This window comes from Mus caroli, chromosome 2 (assembly GCF_900094665.2).
Source record: "Mus caroli chromosome 2, CAROLI_EIJ_v1.1, whole genome shotgun sequence".
NCBI lineage: Eukaryota > Metazoa > Chordata > Mammalia > Rodentia > Muridae > Mus > Mus caroli.
The window spans coordinates 150695965-150716165 of record NC_034571.1 but is presented as its reverse complement, the minus strand read 5'-3'; the positions used below and the strand labels follow the sequence as shown (position 1 = coordinate 150716165).

The following is a 20201-nucleotide window of genomic DNA, read 5'->3' as shown; positions in this document are numbered from 1 at the left end:
TTTTTTTTTTTTTTTTGAGACAGAGTCTCACCACAAAGCTCTGGCTATCCTGTGACTCACTATACAAGAGATCACCCTGCCTATAACTACTTAGTGCTGGAATCCAAGGCATACACCATCACAGCTGGTTGGCTTGTTTCCCCCAATGTGAGCATTGGGATCCACATTCATGTCCTCATGTTTGCACGGCAAACACTTTACATCTACCAAAGCACTCCACTTATTTCCCTATAAACATAAAACTGCTTCAAATCTCAAGGTCTGTTATTGAGAGAGAGAAAACGTACATACTTGATGTCTGAGTACAGTCATTTTCTTTGCAATTGTCACTACATTAGGATAAGGGCTTTCCCCCTGTGGCTGCTGGAGACGCAGGATGCTTTGTGAGTTCAAGATTCAGCCTCTCCCTACTCTATCACCACAGCCACGGAAGAAGTTCCTGGGGGGGGGGCGGGGTGTAACAGGGGGGTTGAAGACCCCTCTGGACCACGATAGCCCAACCCATGGGATCCAAGAAGCTGCCAAAGCCTTGGGCAAGCTCCCAGTCCATCCCTGTGGACCGGGATGAGCTTACACTTGAAAGCACATGGAGGTCCTGGTACTGAGCACTGGATCAACCTAATTAATAAGGCTGATGACAAGAAGAAACTAGGGGGATAGGCAAGCCTGTGCAAACCTGATCCAGACGGGAAGCCCTGTAGAGTGGTTGGCTGTAGCTATTCAGTTATGTTGTGGTTAGAGACTAAGAAATAGAATCAGTGCAAGGATGTCACTGGCGAGTGCTTCATATGCAAGCAGCAAACAATGATCTGGCTCAAAAAAAAATTATGAGATTATATTAGATTGGGATGGAGCCTGATCTGGTGAGTGGGGCCCTTATAAGAAAACAGAGAGGCCAGAAAGATGGCTTGGTTGGTAAAGGCCTGACACATAAGAGTTAAGACCTGAATTTGGACTCCCAGCTTCTACCAAAAAAGTTGGGTGTGGCCATTCATGGACTCCCAGCATCTACTAAAAACTGCATGTGGCCATTTGCACCTACAAGTGTAACAGAGTGGGCAGAGACAGGTGGGCCTCTGGGGCTCACTGGCAATCAGTCTAGCTAATCAGTGGGCATCGAGTTCAGCGAGAGACCCAGTCTCAAAAGAAATGGTGGAGAGTGACTGAAGGTTATACCAGACGTTGACCTGTGGCCACCACAGGGATGAGCACACACCTGTAATATACTACACACCTGTAAATACACCACACACATACAATACTCCTTAAATGAAAAGAAAGCAATTTGCATGTTCGTGCATGCTCGTGTACACACAGATGAAGGCTTATAAAGACAGAGACAGAAACTAAAGCCACGCTAGAGGTGAAGGGACACCTAAGCCACCAGAAGCTGGAAGAGGATGTTAGCACAAACGTCCCATGGAGAAGCACTGAAAGGCACCAACCCTGATTGCACCTTTAGACTTCTAGACTTCAGACCCGAGAGTGTCCACCATGTTAAGCCCCCAGCTTGACCTTCTTCACAGCTGAAGAAGGTCACGCCATCTCCCGGAAGCTCCCAGAGCCCAGGGCCTCTGGCTGCTGCCGAAGCAGCTTCTCGGAGACTGTCCCAGAGTCCCGCTCCATTTTTCAGAATACCTCCTTCAGCCAGATGGCATCTTGAGAAAGACCATTCTCAAACATTACATCCCGGAAAAGAAGGTCTCGGCCCTTAGCTGCTAAGGGAACTAATCTGCCAAGTCTCTCTTCTGGAGAACTCAAAACCACATCTACTTGGGGACAGGCAGGCTGAGGGCAGTCTCTCTGCCTCTGCCACTTATGAAGCCATCGCATGTGAAAAGGTGTCAGTTCTAACTAATGTACCCATGGGTCACTTTCTTAACATAAACATTAGCCACCAGACAGGAGCCAGCTGCTTAAGGGCATTGCCCAGCTATTTCTTTTCTGAGCTCCCCAGATGAGGAGGTAGGACCAAGCTGGGCCCTGTTCTCTTCCCAAGGCAGTGGCCAACACTGAAGCAGGACCTCACCGGGTCCTTGTTCTCCTGGTCTGTCCTGGTCTCCCTGATGTCTCCATTGTAGGTGGAAGTCCGCTGGTCCTCAGCTGCGCTCCGCTGCTGCCACAAGATGGCCTCGCCCTCATATTCTTTCCGGTATAGGTTGGTTCTGTCTGACAGGCTGGCTCGACGCACCACCTTCCTGAGGAAGACAAAGGAGGTGCTAGGAAGCTGTGCTCAGGAGCCGTGGGCAGGAATGTACAGGGGCCCCAGCTGCCTGTACCACTCACCCACGGCTGCCCGCGCTGGATGTCCTCCGGCTCAGGGATGACTTGTGCCTCAGCTGCGACTTCATGATCACATCATGCTTGTGTTTCAGCTCCAACAGCAGGACCTTGAATTCCTCCTCCTCACACAGGTCTGAGGGAGTACAAGAATCAGTTGCAGAAGGCAGGGTAGGGACTCTGGACCACAGGGGCCACCCATGCAAACCCACCAGAAGCTCTGAGAACCTTCTGGGGGCACAGGAGGAGCAAGGAAAGCAACCCCTGCTTATTGCCTTTGAGGGATGTGAAAATGGGAGACTTGAGCTCCCAACTCCTGAAGTTCCTGGCTAAGACTCAGGGGCTCAGCTGGTAGGTTTTGTCAACAGAAACCTGGGCATATCTGGGAAGAGGGAATCTCAATTGAGGAACTGTCTCTAGCAGAGTGCCCTTTGAGCAAGTCTATGGGGGCATTTTCTTGATTAAGGATTGATCTGGGAGGGGCCATCTGCTGTGAGCCATGCCACCCTTGGAGAATTGGGCCTGGGTTGTATAACAAAGTGGAGGAGGGAGTCTTGGGTGGGGGGGGAGACAAGCCATAGGAGCAAGTCAGTAAGCAGACTCCTCCCATGGCCTCTGCATCAGTCCTGCCTTGAGTTTTCTCAGTGATGAACTGTGATAAGGACGTGTAAGCCAAATGAACCCTTTCCTTCCCAAGTTGCTTTTGGTCAGTGTTTTATCACAGCCACACAAAAGCTAACGAGGACACATACCCTTGATAGTCTCTGGGAGAGTCAGCAAGTCTCCCTGATCTGAGCATTGAGAGAAACAAGCTAATCCCTCAGGCAGGAAATGAAGTAATGCTGAGAAATCCCCACTGAGTAGAGGGATTCACCAGTCAATCCACTGAACCCCTCTATCCATCTACTGGCTAACCTGGTCATCCATCCATAGGCTCATCCGCAGTCTGCCTGTCTACTTATGTATACATCCGCCTATACATCCATCAATATATCCCACATCACATTTCCTGTCTAAACTATGCATTCATCTATGTATGTATGTATGTATGCATGTATGTATTTGTCTACCTACCTACCTATCTATGTAGCCACATGTTCAACCAGTGTCCACTCACCATCAAAAGAACTGGTAAGTATGTATGTACTCAGTATTAAGCTGACTTACCTATTGGCATCTCATCCATGGATGTCCTGGCACTGAGACTAGCTCCATGGGACACCAGCAGCTCTGCCATTGGCATCTGCAACACAAGAAGAAGTTCATGGTCCCCATACCCAGGAATCAGGAAACCTAAGAGTTGGAGAGCATACCCAAGACCTCTAAGAATGTGACCCAAAGAATGGTGGAGGAAAGGTGATGCCCAGGGAAGGCCCTGGGCCATGGAGCCAAGAGAGAGCCCCATCAGAAGTGATGGGCTTGGCACCTCCTCCCATCATCCCTGGGTTACTATGAGGAGAAGCAACAGGAGGAGTCCGTTGTAATTCCACAGCTGTTGGGTATGTATGGATGGCTGCACAGGCTGAAATCACATCTGGGAAACACTCTAGAGAAGCCATGCAAAGCAGACACCAAGGGGGGTTTTCTACTGGACAGATTTGATTCTCATCCTGTTAGGATGCAATTGGCCATTGTGTCTGCAACCCACCCCAGCCTTCTCATCTCCCACATTCATTGTACCCAGTGGCTAAGTGGGTCCTAGCTCTCCTGCACCAAATGCTAGCCCAAAGACTCGGTATCAGCAGTTTTACCTTGTGCCTGACAAGGTACAGTGGGTGGGAAGTACCTGTCCCCAGAAGGCTGCTGCATGCAGAGGCTCCCAGCCATCCCAGTCCTTCACATCCACACGCACTCCATGGTCCAGGAGGAGCTCGGCTGCCCGCAGATATCCATTGGCTCCAGCTATGTGTAGCTGGAAGAGAGGAAAGAAGTTGGCATTCCTAAGATAGCTGGCTCCACAATTAGAGGCAGAGTGTCCTTTCTCACCCCAAGCCTCAGAGCATCCTTGGGATCAAAGAATGAGACAGAATGAGGTAGAAACACCAGCCAGGAAGGTTGCAGGGGATTGCAACGTGTGAAATAAAGAAGTAGAAGGGTGAGGTGAGACAGGCTCTTCACCTAGCCCTGAAGAAGGCATCCCAAGGGTCCAAATCGGTCATTTGAAAATGTACCTACCTATTTTTTAACTTATCTTTCTTTTAAATGTGTGATCTAGCTGCTCCGCCTTTGAACATACACCGGATTGAGTGAGTCACTTCTAACCAAGAGGATATTACAAAGTGGTGACAGTATATGATTTCTGAGGCTGGAGCATGAAAAGCGTAGCTGCTTCTACTCTTGGATTCATTTGGGAGGAGGCAGCCACCTCAGGTAGCACTGAGGAGAAGTTGTAAGGCGGCAAGGAACTGAGGACTTCTGCCAGCTGCCAACACTAATGTCAGCTGTGCGTGGGAACCACCATGAAGGAGACCATCCTCAAATGTGACTTCAGCCCTGGTCAACCCCATGGAAAATGCTAGGTCGGAGTCACCCAGTTAAGCCGTTCTTAATCCCCCGTGGCACAGAAACGTTGTGTTTATATTGGAAATTAGATTTGTGCTTACATGGGAATCCATACATCCTCTGTGGGTCCCTGCCAATAGTTGGTTTTCTGACTGGTCAATAAAGAGCCAGTGGCCAATGGCTGGGCAGGGGAAAGAGGTGGGACTTTTAGGATACCTGGGCAAGAAACAGTAGAGGGAGAAGAGTCTGCCATGAGAGGGGTGTAGGATAGACCACAACACCTGTGAAGGAGTGAGAGAGTGAAATGGCCAAAATGTAGGTGCAAAGGGAAAGGGGCCCCATGGGAGGGCTGCCCAGAAGGAAACAGGGCAGCAAAGATAAAGCAGAGATTTAGAAAATGTTAACTCAGGAGTGTCCGAGGGGGTGTGCTAGCCTGGGGAGGTTTGGAAGTGCCCAGCCATTGAGCTAATTAAGGCATATTAAATATAACGGTTGTGAGTGCATGCTTTTTATTTGCAAATCCAGAATTCTTGGGCATGTGCAGTTGTGCACATGCACCCGCTGGGAGCTTAGAGTGGACTTTAAATATTTACTGCTACATCTTTACTATAAAGAATCTACCCTGTAGGGTTGGTTGTCATATAGCAATAGGCAATTGATAACTGTAATGGGAAGACTCACTGCCTATGCTGAGGTCCCAGCTAGTTTGTTTGCTCATTCATTCATTCATTTATTCATTCATTTAGTTAATTAGAAAAAGTCTTTTTTTGTAGCCCAACATAGCCTCATCTTGCAACAGTTCTTCTGCCTCAGCTTTTACAAGTGCTGGGATTACGGGCATGAGCCACCACCACTGAGGCTGAGGCCTTAACTCTTCTATTCAGCACCATTGGAGGCTGCCTGTCATGGCTGCCACCAGCAGACCTCAGTTGTCCCACTTGTTTGATCCCTCAGAAAGGAAAGTGCTTAGCACTGGGTGGTGAGCATGGCAGCAGGGTCTGTCCTGAGGATGAGGGAAGGAGGGAGAAGAAGGTGGGACGAAGAGAAGCCACTGTTCAGCCATAGAGAGGGACAGAAGTGACAGTCTAGAAAGGCCAACTGAAGACTGGGAATGATCCAGAGGATGGGAAGGGTCAGTGATGGAAGTCACTGGGAAACCTAAGTCATAGCTCAGGTTAGGATGTGGCCCTGATCGTCACGTGTTTCCTCCATGGAGAGATTGCTCTGAGGTCCTGATAAAGGCAGGCTTTCCCTTTTTAATTTTCAGAGTAAATCTATGGTACAACGTCTAATTTATATGTCTGATGCTTGCCAGTTGTGAAGAATAGAATCTGCTGGCCAGCCAGATACCTCAAAGCACAGGGTCACAGCAGGTACTTAGCCAGGAACTAGAAAGTATGATTCATCTAGGGATATTGCTAATGAGGAGGAGGGTTGCTGGAGCCAGCATGGTGACTCTTGCCTGGAGTCCCATCACTTGGAAGACAGAGGCAAAAGGATCACGGGCTCAATGTCAGAAGTATAGCATTTGCTTAACTAACATGAGGAGAGACAGAGATATGAAGGAAATTGTTATCAGTATATACTGAGTTTTCAGATTGTACTCAAAACCTGCTGAATGTCATTCCTCTCAGCTGTCCCGTGAGGAAGACACTATTACCACCAATGTTGCAGGATCATACGGTGAACTATGAAATTATGTTATTTTCTGCAAAAACCTGTTTCTAGTTGTGGTGTGTCTCAGCACTTAGTACACACATTCAATCTCAAACATTGAAGGTAGAAGGAAGCACCCATGTTTGAAGGTGATGTCTAATTGAGAGAAGACAAAGTGATGAGTCAGAGAATGATTTGACAGAATAGGATCTGCCTAACTCTCAGAAGAACAGAGAGGAAAGGGAAGCTACTTAAGAGAGTCGTGCAGAGAGGAAGGTAGTACAGAGGCAGGTTGTGCAGAGAGAACAAGCTAGACACAGGTGAAGACAGAACAAGCCAGAGAAGGAGCCAGAAGATTAGAACAGATCGCCAGGGTTGGTTTGAGGCCAAGCAGAGCAAAAAGTCAGAGGCTGAGAGAGAAGACAAATTGAATCAGCCAGCTTGGAGAGGAGTTTGAGCTAGAACAGCTGAATTGAACCAGCCAGCCAAAGTCCAGTATCAACTAGGAAGGGGTGAGCTGACTCAGCAAGTCTCAGAGGCTGAAAACATTCTAGGCCTAGATAAATAAGATTGTACAGAGGCTAGAAGCTTCCAGGACTATGCCTAGGTTAGCAAACAGAGGCAATAAGCCTTGGAGAGAACAATTACTTCAAGCGAATAAAAGATACTTTTACACTCCAGTTTACTCAAAAGCTTTAGTTCATATCTGGGTCAGTGGCTGGGGTCACTGTAAAGTCAGCAGCATTTACTATCACCGTCTGACCCCATTCTTCAGTGCTGAGCTCAGTAGGAGGTCTGAGCAGGGACTTTTCTAATAGCAGTAGACAGGAAGCAGAGGTTAGAGCTCAGGGAGAAGTGAGAGAAGCCCCATCAACAAATAAGAGGCTCCAAGTCAGCTCTGGGTGCAGTGAGGTTAGTCAAATAGTGCCAAGTCCTGTCTGCTGAACTGGAGCTCCTGGGCTCCCAGATGCCCGTGGCCTGCCTAAGCCTAGGACAGTGACCAGACCTTGAAGTGGGGATCTCCATGGCCCTGTTTCAATTTTCCTCTTAGAGACTGCAGAGGCAGACCCTCCCCAATACCGAGCTTCCACTGTTGAGGGCCAGGAGGCAAGGACAGGGTTTCCTCAAGCTGCTGGCAGTAAGAGCTGGTTTGTAAGGATCGGAGGAGCTAACTAGCTGGCTCTGTCGCTTTCTCTCTCCAAGGATTAGTCAAAGCCTGTGGCACAGAGGAGGTTCTTCTAACAGGTGGTGACTGGATGGACTGACTGATGGATGGATAAATGGGCAGACAGACAGATAAATGGACAGACGGATGGAGTGATGTGATGATGGGTAGAATCTGTTACAGTGACCTCAGGGAAAGGTGAATGAGAAGGGCTGTGGTTTCCAAGGGCACAGGAGGCAGGGCATGGATGATACAAAGCAAGGCTGTGGTGGTGAGTGGACAGACTCTCTTTGAGGAGAGGGTAAGCATTGCCATGGAGACAACACAGGTGGACATCAGAGCTCCTGATGCCCTGCCCCAGGTGAGAATGGCTGGACCCCGAGCCTTAATCTTCTATTCCAGGAGCAGCAGGGGGTCTGGAGGAGACACCATCTCAAGTGTATAGGATTTCACCTTACCAGGAACCAGACCAACTCGGCCCTAGCAGATCTTGGTTCTGGTACTTGCTCCCAACCCACACTGCCTGGCCAGTCTCCTCACCAGTGTGGCACCCTGGCCATCGATCCAGTCGAGATCCTGGCCGGCTGCTATCATGCAGTGGATGTCTGAAATCATCTTCTGCTCAGGGGCTGCTCGCATCTCGTTGATTTTCTCCTGCGTGATGCCTGCACGGAGGTGAGAGGTTACTCAACAGTGCCGCACCAGGGTCCCAAGCAGAGAGGAAAGTGCCCAGAGGGAGGGCACAGCTCCTGCTCTCCAGAGTCTGCCAGTCACCCAGGGCACAAATGTGCCTGAGATCTTTGTCCTCTGATCTGTTGAACACAAACACCGTGGGCTAACTCACAGGGCAAGGCCCATTCCTTCCTTGGCACCTAGTAGGCCTCTTGTTAACATCACTCACTTCATGCCCATTGCTCTACCTGCTAAGTTGGAGCACCTATCTGCTCACCTCCAGTTGCCCCAATTGCTGCTCTGCCTCATTTAGGTGCTGACCTATGTCGCCTCCCCAGCCGGTGCCCTCTACCCAACCCTTTTTGACAAGGGTCTGTTGCTTTCCTTTCTCTCATAGACACAGTGTTTTCAGCACCATACATAATAGATAATACATTCTTTTTGTAAGAGTGACTAAATCAGTGAAGATATTAATTTCAAATAGAGACTTGGAGAAGAGCTAGAAGGACCCAGAAAGACTTTTGCTTTTCGTTTTCTGAGACAAGGTCTCACTCTGTAGCCCTGGCTAGCCCCACACTTGTGACAATTCTCCTGCTTGGGCCTCCTATATGCTAGGATTTCAGGCATGAGCCGTTTCAATCCCAGAGAGACGTGTTGAAAGATGACCCGGGTTGACTTCCTTTAGACTCCAACGGCTGTATAACTCCATTGCAGAGTCCAGTTTCACCAGGTTGGCACGAAAGTTATTTTAAAACTTTCTACAGGAAATTAATGGGGGAATGCAGGTGCCAGGGAGTAAAGGAGCCAAGTCAATAGTAACCATGGAGACCTGGGGAGAATGGCGAGAAGAAGACCAGGCAGGACATCAGGCCACAACTACAGGTCTGGATTTAAGACCTTTTGTATGAGAGGGTGCTTCGCAGGATGCACGTAGAGAGCTGGGACTGGCAGGTATCATTGCTACATGCACTTGCTCACTCTAAAGCTCACTGTGAGCCAAGAACAGCCCACATCTTGTTTATCTGGGCCCCTGGCAGCCAGCTTGGTGCCTGGCACTGAGTAGCACCCCCAAATGTTCTTGACTTCTCCCCATGTTCCCAAATGGGGACACATCTTTATCGTGAGTGTTGACTGAATCGATTGTCACAGCTGACAAACAGGAGAGGAGGCCAGCTGAGGCCGCCCGCATGTGTGGGTGACAGGGAGAACAATATCTCCCTCTGCGCGGCGTGTGTTCCAAGGCCCTTTCATGTCCCTGTCTTTTAACCATACAGATGACAATAATAACAAGGATCTGTCCCAGTTATTGGGAGCTGAGCACGAGGCTGGCAGGTACAGGGCCAGCTAATGTGCTGTTTCACCCATTGGAACCGTGCTCACTGCAGGACCTCGCTATGGCCACGGTGTAACATACTGCTCCCCCTTGCCTTGGTACGCCATGCAGGTCTCGATGACATCCAGGGTGGGTTCATCCTCGCAGAGGTCATATGGCATGTTTCCATCAGAGTTGACAGCAAGCAAGTCAGCCCCACTGCAGAGAAAGGGTCAGAGTGAGAGCTGAGAAGGGCTGTCTGGGTTGGTCTGGCTGCTCCCATTGCTTGGCTTCTCGTCCACAGCCCTGCTGCACTCCCCAGTAGCCATGACCCCATGGGATGTATCCTTGCTAAGGGATGCCCTGCCCTTCCCCCCACATATCTGGGAACGAAGTGTTTTCGAATCTCAGGGTCCCAGCAGAAAAGGACCAAGGTCTCAGATGAGCTCCATCAGCAGGTAGGCACTTCCAGACAGATGGCAAAGCCCTCTTTCATAACAATAAGAGAAATGGTATAAACAGGAACGGGACCTCTCACCCAGCACCTCTTGAAACCAGGCTCGATGTAAGACCCTTGCACACACTATTATAAGGAGTCTCCTGAGGGGTGCTAGTGTGTGGCTCACCTCACTCAAGAGGAGACAATGACTCAGAAAGGTTCGATTACATGTCTCAGGCCACACAGCTTGAATATAATAGGGTCTCTCATGGGTCAGACATGTCCTATGTTCCATGTCATGTGTTATTCCAAGTTCTATGCCGGCCCTCACCAGTATGCATATACCTCCTCTTTGAATCCCTTACCCAAAGAGCTGACCAAGACATGGGCAGAACAGAGCCCAGGGGCACCCCGGAAGAGCAGCCCCTTCAGGCCAATGGTACCTGTGATGGGTGATCTGACATGACCTAGAATCTGCCTGGGAAGAGCCTCAATGAAGCATGGTCTAGATGAGGTTGGGCTGTGGGCGTGTCGATGGGGGATTGTCTTGACTGCCTTAACTGACACTGGAAGACTCGGCCCGAAAGTGAGTGGCATCGATCCTGTGTTTGGGGCCCTGGCCTGTGTAGAGAATGCTAACTCAGAGTGCTGGTCTATGTATGAGCGGAGGACTCTAAGAATGGGCAGCCATTTCTCTCCGCCCTTGAGCGATATGACTAGCTGCTCTGAGTTCCTGCCTTCATTTCCCACAAAGAAGGACTGTAACCTGGAACTGTAGGCCACTGCACAGATCCTTTCTCCCCTAAGTTGTGTTGTGCCAGAGTACTTATCCCAGCAATGGAGATGAGAGTGGTACCCAGGCATGGCTGTGGGGCTCTCTACGGCAGAAATCCCTGAGTAGCCATGAACACGATATGCAGCTCTGTGGATTTTCTCCAACACCCTGAAAGAACCCAGGAGGCTGGGGAACGTAAAATTTACACTCATGCCTCACATGGTTCCAATACAGACCAGCAGGAAAGTATGCGAAGCCGCCATTTCCCCTGACCTCAGGGACCTCCTGGGAGACCTCTGATGGGTCTCTGATGCTCTGCCAAGACCTGTTGGAGTGGTCATCTGCTCTCCGTCCCTTATCCCTGAACTCAGACACCGTCAGTCTCTAAGACCTCACCCACTGGCCTTGCTCTCCTAGCCTGTGTGCCCAGGGCCTGGCACAGGTCCTCAGGATGTAAGACGGGGAACTAGGAAGACATTAGAAAAATCCCTTTAAAAATTAAAAATGGTTATCACAGAGCCCAGCAATTCCACATCTGGGTATGTTTCCAAATGATCGGGAAGCAGAGTCTGGTCCACAGCACCACCATGCACTGCAGCCAAAGGGTCGCAACAACCAGCATCCACCAATGGACCAACGGATACACAGTCTGTCTCTGAGCCCTCTACAACATGGATGGACCTTGAGGACATTGTGCTAAGTGAAATAATCCAGTCGTGAAAAGACAGGCATTGCTTGCGCTTAAATGAGCTGCTGGTGCAGACAAAGGTGGGGTGCGGGAGAACGGTAGTCTCGGAGTGAGGGCAGGGTGGGCATAGATGGGGATGGGACAAATCATCTTGGTCGATAGTTGTGGGCTCTGCAAGGTGAAGTGAGTTTCAGAGATGGTGGTGACAGTTCTCAACAAGGGAGACAGCATGGGCTGTATAAAACAGCCAGAACTTTAAAGTGCACGCCATTGGCATTGCAACCCAAAAACTGCAAAAAGAGTAAAAATTGTAAAAGAAAGAGACCACATGGAAAAGACGGAGAGGTCAGGAGTGATGGGGGGGGGAGTTTGGGGAAGGAAGATAGAGCAAAGAAAACTGATGGCCAGGGAGGAGATGGAGGGGGATTGGAAGAGCTGGAAGGAAGGCATGGAGGACTAATGAGCACGGAAAATGCCATTGTGGAGGTGGCACACAGGCTGCCCCGGGGGGGGGGGCACGTACTACTGAACGAGGATCTTCACCAGGTTGATGTGGCCGCAGGTGGCTGCCGCGTGCAAGGGTGTCCACAGCTCGTTGTCCTTGGCATTCACGTTCGCACCGTGGGACAGCAGCAGCTTGACAATCTCTTCAAAGTTGTCAATACAGCACTGGGAGGGACACAGAGGCAGAGTGAGGTCAGGCTCGGCCCATGCCCTGGTGGGGACACAGCTCACATGCTCCTCACCAGAGATCCTGAGGAGGACGGCGGAGGTGGAGCCTGAGTATTGTAAGTTCTGCCGGTGACTTTCAGTGAGGCGCTCTTAGAGAAGTTAATAATGAGAAAGGTAAAAATAGCCTCAGCAAATGGCCCCGTCAGCTATAAAGTGTTTTTATGAGTGTTAGTGGGGCTGCAGACAATTTGAATGAGCTTTTAAAACCCCAGACAGCTTTCTCCAGGCAACATCTTAAGGGGACTCTTAGCTCATCCTTCAGTTCAAGGACTGCTCAGGTGCATTTGGCTTTTACAAATTTCAGATCTGGGAATGCAAATCTTACGGAGGTCCTCGAGTGACTGAGACTCCACCCAGCAGGTTCTGGGGGCTCTGGCACAGACACTTCACAGAGATAGCCTGTTTGTGCTCGCACCTGGATGGAGCTGTGGGCATATGTGGATGAGCCCCAGTCAGGTGGGGTGCGGGGTCCAATCCTGCAGCTCCCCAAGAACACAGGTTCTAGGGACAGGGAGTGAAAGGCTCACCATGGGACACAGCCTCATCCAGGGAGGACAGAGGTGGGGACAGAGGGTAGGCCAGTGGCCGCTCTGCAGGTGTGTATCAAGGGATGTGAGCTCACCCCTGCTGTCCAATTAAGCCAGGTTTGATTTTCAGGGCACTATGAAGGAGTGTGTGTGTGTGTGTGTGTGTGTGTGTGTGTGTGTGTGTGTGTTGCATTCAAGTACATGCACTTGCTTGTACAAGTGCACATACCCACATTGACAGGGACAGAGAGGGGCTATGTTGAAGTCACCTAGTTAAGGGATATAAGGGATAGTGTTGGCCTGGCCAACGTAAATACATACACACACACACACAAATATATATGTTTGGAGAAGAGTAGGAAGCCAACAGAAAGATCAGGAGCTCCTATGTAAGCCTATTGACACCAGGCGGGGGTGGGGTGGGACACTACCACAGCCCCAAGCATAGTCCCAGCCAGCCAGGACTCTGCAACAGAAGAACACACAGGGGAGGAGCAGCCGTGTGCACAGATGGTGCCACAGAGCCAGTTCTTTCTACCAGCTGGTCTAGCATGGCTAAGTCTGAAGGTACTTTTCTGGACAGAAAGGGAAAGAAAGATCAGCCCATTAGGGCTTCTATTGTCTCATGGGGCAGGAGAACCATGCAGGAGCACAATATAACCAGTAGAGGGAGACACAGGCACTGGAGCGAGGCATCGGTAGAAAGGAAGTAAGTAGTCCCCTGGTTGTAAGGAGATAGGACCAGGGGATTGCATACCTAGAGCTGAGGGGTCATGTGGGAGTGATCCCAGGACGGGTGCAGGGGTGTCTATGAGGACGGGGTGGGGGTGGGGGGGCAGAGAGCAGGCCCCGCAGTCACCATGGAACCACAGTGGGAATTAGCACCTGCACTAGGCTGACTTCTGCGGCTTCATTTCCCACATCCGAGAGAGCCAGCTGAGTGTTTGCTCCTAAGTGTCTGTCTCCGTTCCACTGCTCAGCATGCACTGCATCATCTCTACCTCCAGATGGCCTCTGCTTTACCGTATCTAGTCCTGCAGCGTGACCTCTGCACATCTCACAAGGTTCCCCTTGTCCAAGAGAAGCAGACCTGAGCTGCCTGGCTAGCCTTCAGAGACTCTGTGGGTGTCCCAGCCTTCCCTGTTGTATGTAGCGATACACAGCTGGGAGGCCACAGCATGCTGCTTCATTACCAACAGGGAAAGCTGATACTTCTGGAAGGCCTGTAGAACCAGACACTAGGCAGGTGCTCTGGCCATTCACCGCAGCATTTAACCCTCAAAACAATCCTGGGGCTCCTCTCCTCCCCACTGGCTCAAAGAAGCACAAAGTCACTCACATAGCCAGAAATAGATTCATTCAAGATTATATCATCAACATCCAACACTCTCAGTACTAGGGAGGTGAGGCAGTGGGATCATAGTTCAAGGCTAGCCTACGCTGCATAGTAAGATTCTACAAAGCTAATCAAATAAGAAAGAGAGAGAGAGAGCTGGGCGTGGTGGCACACACCTTTAATCCCAGCACTCGGGAGGCAGAGGCAGGCGGATTTCTGAGTTCGAGGCCAGCCTGGTGTACAAAGTGAGTTCCAGGATAGCCAGGGCTATATAGAGAAACCCTGTCTCGAAAAACAAAAAAACAAAAACAAACAAACAAAAGAGAGAGAGAGAGAGAGAGAGAGAGAGAGAGAAAAGAGAGACAGACAGACAGACAGACAGACCTAGGGTACCGGCACAATAAAAAAAATCATTCTATAAAGTCCAAACAGTCTGACTCTGAAGGTCCCATTCTCAACCTGGCCAGCCCCACTTCCTCTATGCCTCTAATTACTCCCTTACTCTCAAACTTGCAAGGCTGAGCAGCTCTTTCAAGCCTCTGTGGGTGTTCTCTCTGCTCCAAATGCTGTTTTTTTTTTTTTCTTTCTGGCAGACTCTTACTCATATGCACACAATACTCATAAGCTCTTCCTTCAAGCCCCAGCTCAGGTGTCCTTCCTCTTGGAAGCCTGCATCGCTTCTCCTTTCAGGCAAGCCAACAGCTTCGAGCTTCAAGCTGCAGAGATACCTCTTGCTTCCATCCGTGTGAACGCTGACCACACGGCGTCAGCCCAGCTGTTATGTCTAGGCCTCTAGTCACACCACACCACACAGTCTGTAAGCAGGGCCTCTTCCTAACCCCCTATCCCTAACCTGACAAAAGAGTGGGTGAGTAAAAGGGACTGCTGAATGATCAAGAATGAGAGTCTGTGGGACACTGTGGGCAGACGCCTCCTAAGGACCTCCCCAAAGCGGAGCCTAAGTCAAGCGTGGCCAGGGTAGCGTTAGGGGAGAGTTCTACATAGCTAGGCTCAGACCCTGGGTAGTTACCTCTCCTTGTGTGTTCCTAGAGGCTCAGTAGCCCCCAAGAAAATCAGGACCCAAGAAGGTCATGTGATCAGCAAGGAAGAGGAGGAGGGGTGGTAAAGAATGGAAGGAACCCCAAATTCAAGGGAGGGTCCCCAAAAAGTTTATAAAGGCAAATATAGCACCTAGAGAGAGCCCTGGGGCCCTTCTAACTACAGTATCCAGATAGTCAAGGCTACTGTTGTTAGCCTTGGCTCTGCCATGATCCACCTTTTGACCTAGAACCCAGAGATTTTACATCTAAAATGGCCCATCTGTGTTTAAATTCACTAAAACTAAGTAAGAGTTAGAATCCAGTTCCTGTCACATTAGCCACAGAACTCTGTGGCCACTATGCTGGTCCATACAGACACACATATATCCACATCTTTATCCACAGAATAGAGCTGCCCCATCCTGAGCCTCAGTTTCTTGAGATATAAAACAGGATAACAATGTTTCTGAGCATGGCTATGAAGATCAAAATGAGATATACCAATGAGGTGCTTTGTGAGGTAGGCACATGATAAACTGTAATCATAAATCTTTTTAAAAAAGATTCATGTATTTACTATTGTCTATACTGTTCTATCTACATGTATGCCTGCAACCAGAAGAAGGCATCAGATCTCATTATAGATGGTTATGAGCCACCATGTGGTTGCTGGCAATTAAACTCAAGACCTCTGGAAGAGCAGCCAGTGCTCTTAGCCTCTGAGCCACTTCTCCAACCCCATAATTCAAATCTTTTCAAATGAGATTATTAAAAAAATCTTTAATTGCGTGCATATGTTTATGTGTATGTAGGCATATACATGTATGCATGCAGGTGCTTGTGGAGGCCAGCAGAGGGCGTCGGATCGCCTGGAGCTGGCATTACAGGTGGTTGTAAGCCTGACACAGAAGCTAGGAACTGAACTCTGGTCCCCTGCAAGAGCAGTATGTGTGCTTAGCCGTGGAGTGTTCTCCCCAGCCTGACTACTGCATAGCTTCTGGTAAGTGTTGCTTGCAAAGTTTTACCTCTGCTTGTTCAATCCTCTCTGCAACCCAGGGAGATGGAGACTATCTCTCTCTCTCTCACACAGGAGAGGAAACTGAGGCACAGAGAGCATAAGGAACTTGTCCAAGGTCACATACAAGTGAGTGACAGTTCCAGGCCTCAAATCTAACTCTACCCTTATGGCTATCCCATCATTAGGCCTCTGGCTAATGAATACTACCCAGTCTCAGTGGTTGCCTTTTAGGTCTCAAATCCAAGGTAGACTGAGGGTCATGCCTCTAGTGTATCCTCAGCACTCCGGAGTGAGTGAAGCTGGACTTTTTTTTTTGGCAGGGGTGGAGCAACCTTGGGTAAGACCCAGTGAGGTTACTAAGCCAGTTGCCTAAGTGTGGGTGCCTGAGGCTCTGGAGTACAGTAAGGGCCAAGAGTACACAGGCAGACAGCCCTCCGGCTCAGAGCTGAATGCAGTGGGTGGGGCCTTGTCCCAGCATCTTACAGGTATCAGATACGTGTGGCTTGTCTCAGTCCATGGGGTTCAAGCTGCCTGGTTTCTCCTCACCAGGCTACCCTCAAGTCTGTCTGCTCAAAAACTCAGGCAACAAGCACAGGGGAAGGGTCAGGTATGGCCATTCACTGATTCAGTGTGCGCCTGCTGAGTGCCTACAGTCTGCAAGCGTGGGGAAAGATGCTGGAACACAACAATGGACAGAAGATGCAGGCTGTGTTGCGGTGAGGCTCAGCTTCTGGGATGAGGTCATCTCAGAGTGTCAGGCTAGTGCTAAATGACAGGAGAGGGTGGGTCACTTGGAAGAAGAGAGTGCCTCTGTCACAGTCCAGCTCTCAAGCACTTGCTGGGGACAGGAGCTACTGAGTGAGGACACGGGCAATGGAGAACAAATGATAGGGAAGAGCCCACTGTGGAGGGCCTGAAAGGCAGGGTCCAGGCCTAGGAGCTGGGGAGGAGCAGAGACTGAACACGTCAGGCCTCCAGGGTCTCATGCAGGACAGCCGAGATTTGTCCTTTACTCTGAGCATTAGGAAGGAGACACAATACAGCTTTGAACTAAAGCAAACTTTCAGCTTTTGGAGAAAGAATTCCCGCAGGACTAACCCTTTGGGGGCTACAGGCTGGCCATGGAAGACAAAGCCTCTATGTGGGCGGTGACAGCCAAGGCCGTCCCCAGGCAGGGAGGGATGTCACCACATTCCCTTGGAAAGGACACGTGTTCGATAGCACCCACTTCATGGCCATAGGTCTTGGCCATGTGACCTTAGACAACAAAACAGTCAGTGGGCTTTGTCCTCGGGGCGAGTGGGATGTCCTGGTGGCCGTGAATACTCTCTGTCAATTCTCAACTTCTACAATGAATTTTCTCAGCTGCCTGGGAGGACACAGTGAACAAAGAACCCCTGTCCTCAGAGCCTGTGACCGTGCACACGTGCACAGCCAGGAGCTCATGTGTGTGTGTATACTCACGTGCGCACAACCAGGAGCTCCAAGGCCAGTCTGTGTCAGACACAGGCATCTCCAAAGGACAAAAGCCTTTCAGCTGGGCTCTTTGTGTTCCTGTCTCATGTCCCCTCTTCCCGGAGGGTTTGGGGAGCGAGTTATCAGGGATCAGAGAGGCCAGGGGACCTCAGATCTGCCTGCTTACCTGGTGCAAGGCTGTAAGTCCATCCTCGTTGCACAAATCAGGGCTGACCTTGTTCTTCAGGAAGTAGCGTACTGAAAGAGGAAAGGACAGGAGTGAGGTTCCTGCCACTCACTTGTGGGAACCCAGCAAGACCCACCCTCCTCCAGACTCCACCATAAATGCTCTTACTTATTCCCAACAGAAGGGTAATGAGATGTTAACAGCATCCCCATTTCACAGATGAGGAAACTGAGGCACAGAACAGGTCACACATACAAGTGCTGACAACAGTCCCATCTTCCTTGGTGCCAGTCTGAGCACTGTGGGGGTTTGGTTTTGGCTGTGATGGGGATGGGAACTTGTGCACGCTAAGCAAGTGCTATACTGCTGAGCTACACCTCTGACCTTTTTTTTTATTTTGAGAGAAAGTCTTGCTAAGTAGCCCAGGCTAGCCTGGAACTTGCTATGTAGCCCAAGAAGATCTCAAATGTACAATTCTCCTGCCTCAGCTTCCCTCCAAAAGAGCTGACTCACCAGAGAAGTTAGCATGGCAGCCAGGCAGTGGTGGCACATGCCTTTAGACCCAGCACTCAGGAATCAGAGGCAGGCGGATTTCTGAGTTCAAGGCCAGCCTGGTCTACAGAGTGAGTTCCAGGACAGCCAGGGCTATACAGAGAAACCCTATCTCAAAAAACCAAAGAAACCAAACAACAAACAAACAAACAAACAAACAAACAAACAAACAAAAAAGCAAAGTTGAGAAATTGGAATGGGTTGTCAAATATGAAGTACTTTTTTTGTCCCTAAAATCTACAACTGGAGTCTTACTGACAGGGCAATCATGATCAACACATTTCCCTCTCACCACCTCAGTTTTCTCATCTGTAAAGTGGAAATGATGTTGACTCTACTTCACATGGGGTCATATGGCATCAAGTTGAGCCATGTCAGGGGCTCAGCATCTGGTCTGTGCTCAGTGCACGGTTTTATAGGTGTCTGGCTCTGGCTGGTTTTATTAGCATAGCTGTATCCTGCACACATGATGGCTTACCAATGTCCTTTCTCCTCCCCCTGTCCCATCCAGGGTCTCAGTGTCAGCTAGAAGCCATGTGCAAAGGGTAAAAAATAAGAAGCTGGCCTGTCTGTCAGCCTGCATGGCCCCACCCTGCTCAGCATAGAGGGATTAACTCTGTCCAGCCTTCAGCTATGTCTCTCCCCATGGAGGGAGCTATTCACAGGGCTGACAGCAGGGTCCACTGGAGCCCACAGTTCTCTCTCAGGACCATCTACTGTCTAAGGGGCGACAGACAGGAGGGCTTCCCTGGCTCCAGCTTTCCTAGGCTGAACATTGAGTGGGCAAGTGGAATTCTGGGCCAGAGGACCAGATGAGGGGCGATTGCCTGAATGAGGACAGGCAAACAAGCCAGATATACAAGCTGCTTTGTGGGAAGGGCCACTGTCACAATGCTGAAGAAGAGGGGCATGGGACCCTGCAAGTGGGAGGAGCGGACTGGCCGTGCCCTGTTGAGCCTTCTCACACTCCGCTCACATGAGCCCAGGTCACACGCCAAACACCCAAGGTAGCCACTATCTCCTGCCTGTAGCTCACATAGTCATGCAGGGTTGAGGAAGTCTCAGTGAAGTGCTCCTGGTGGAGGGAGCAGGTTAGAAGTGGGCTGTGGTAATATGCAAGACAACTGTCAATCAACAGCCTCAGGGATGCCAGGGAAAAGACAGGGATGGACACTAGGACAGCCTTCAAGTCTCAGAAGCAGGGGTTGGAGCAGTTGCTCAGCTCCATCCTCTAGACCACAGTCCACGGCACCCTGGCCTCAGCATGGACAGAAATCTGTGGGAAAGGGAAGTTGAGGCCTCAGCTCTGCAAGAAAATGACTCAGGTAGACTTGCCCAAGACACACTGCTACCAAGGCATATATGTGCCTGGACTTTGCCCAGTCCCAGCCAGATCCTTCAGCTGCTTGTCCCCTATGGAACCACATCCGGCTGCCATGGCTACTTAAATTGGAATTAATACGCATGTGAAACCCAGTGTCCACCACTTAGTTCAACTGCCGCGTGTGGTACAAAGTAGGAAGACTGGAAGTTAAGCGGGTTTAGCTTCATGGGAATTTCTAGGGGGCAGTGCAGCTCGCAGGCACTGCAAATGGAAATCAGCCTCATCACAGAAGGCTCAAGCCCTTCTCTGCTTCCCCCCATGACACGGAGAACAGCATCCCCCACCCTTGCCTTCGATACGAGGTCTTGGATGATACAATCCCTGCTTGCAGGTCACTGTCTTGCCTGATTCCATGGGGCACCATTCATGTTTCTGTTTGGAGTCTTGAAGCTGTGCAGTGCGGGGCTTGTGTGCTAATCCTGTCTGTCTGTCTGTCTGTCTGTCTGCCTGCCTCTCCACTTTCATTTCTTTTTTTTTTTTT

At 50.1% G+C, this 20201-nt stretch overlaps 1 protein-coding gene across 3 annotated transcripts in view; it reads right to left on the bottom strand.

Moving 5' to 3' along the window:
• The window catches only part of Ppp1r16b (protein phosphatase 1 regulatory subunit 16B), a 96977-nt gene that overhangs the window by 6734 nt on the left and 70042 nt on the right, over window positions 1–20201 (bottom strand). For 2 of the 3 annotated variants that reach the window (XM_021156241.1, XM_029471081.1), the window contains exons 3-10: window positions 17785–17855; window positions 12013–12158; window positions 9703–9806; window positions 8144–8268; window positions 4067–4192; window positions 3448–3523; window positions 2287–2416; window positions 2030–2198 (exon numbers count right to left, since the gene is read on the bottom strand). In XM_021156241.1, coding sequence (XP_021011900.1) covers window positions 2030–2198; window positions 2287–2416; window positions 3448–3523; window positions 4067–4192; window positions 8144–8268; window positions 9703–9806; window positions 12013–12158; window positions 17785–17855 — 947 coding nt within the window. The remainder of the gene's footprint in view (window positions 1–2029; window positions 2199–2286; window positions 2417–3447; window positions 3524–4066; window positions 4193–8143; window positions 8269–9702; window positions 9807–12012; window positions 12159–17784; window positions 17856–20201) is intronic. The other variant, XM_021156242.2, reaches the window with a different exon arrangement.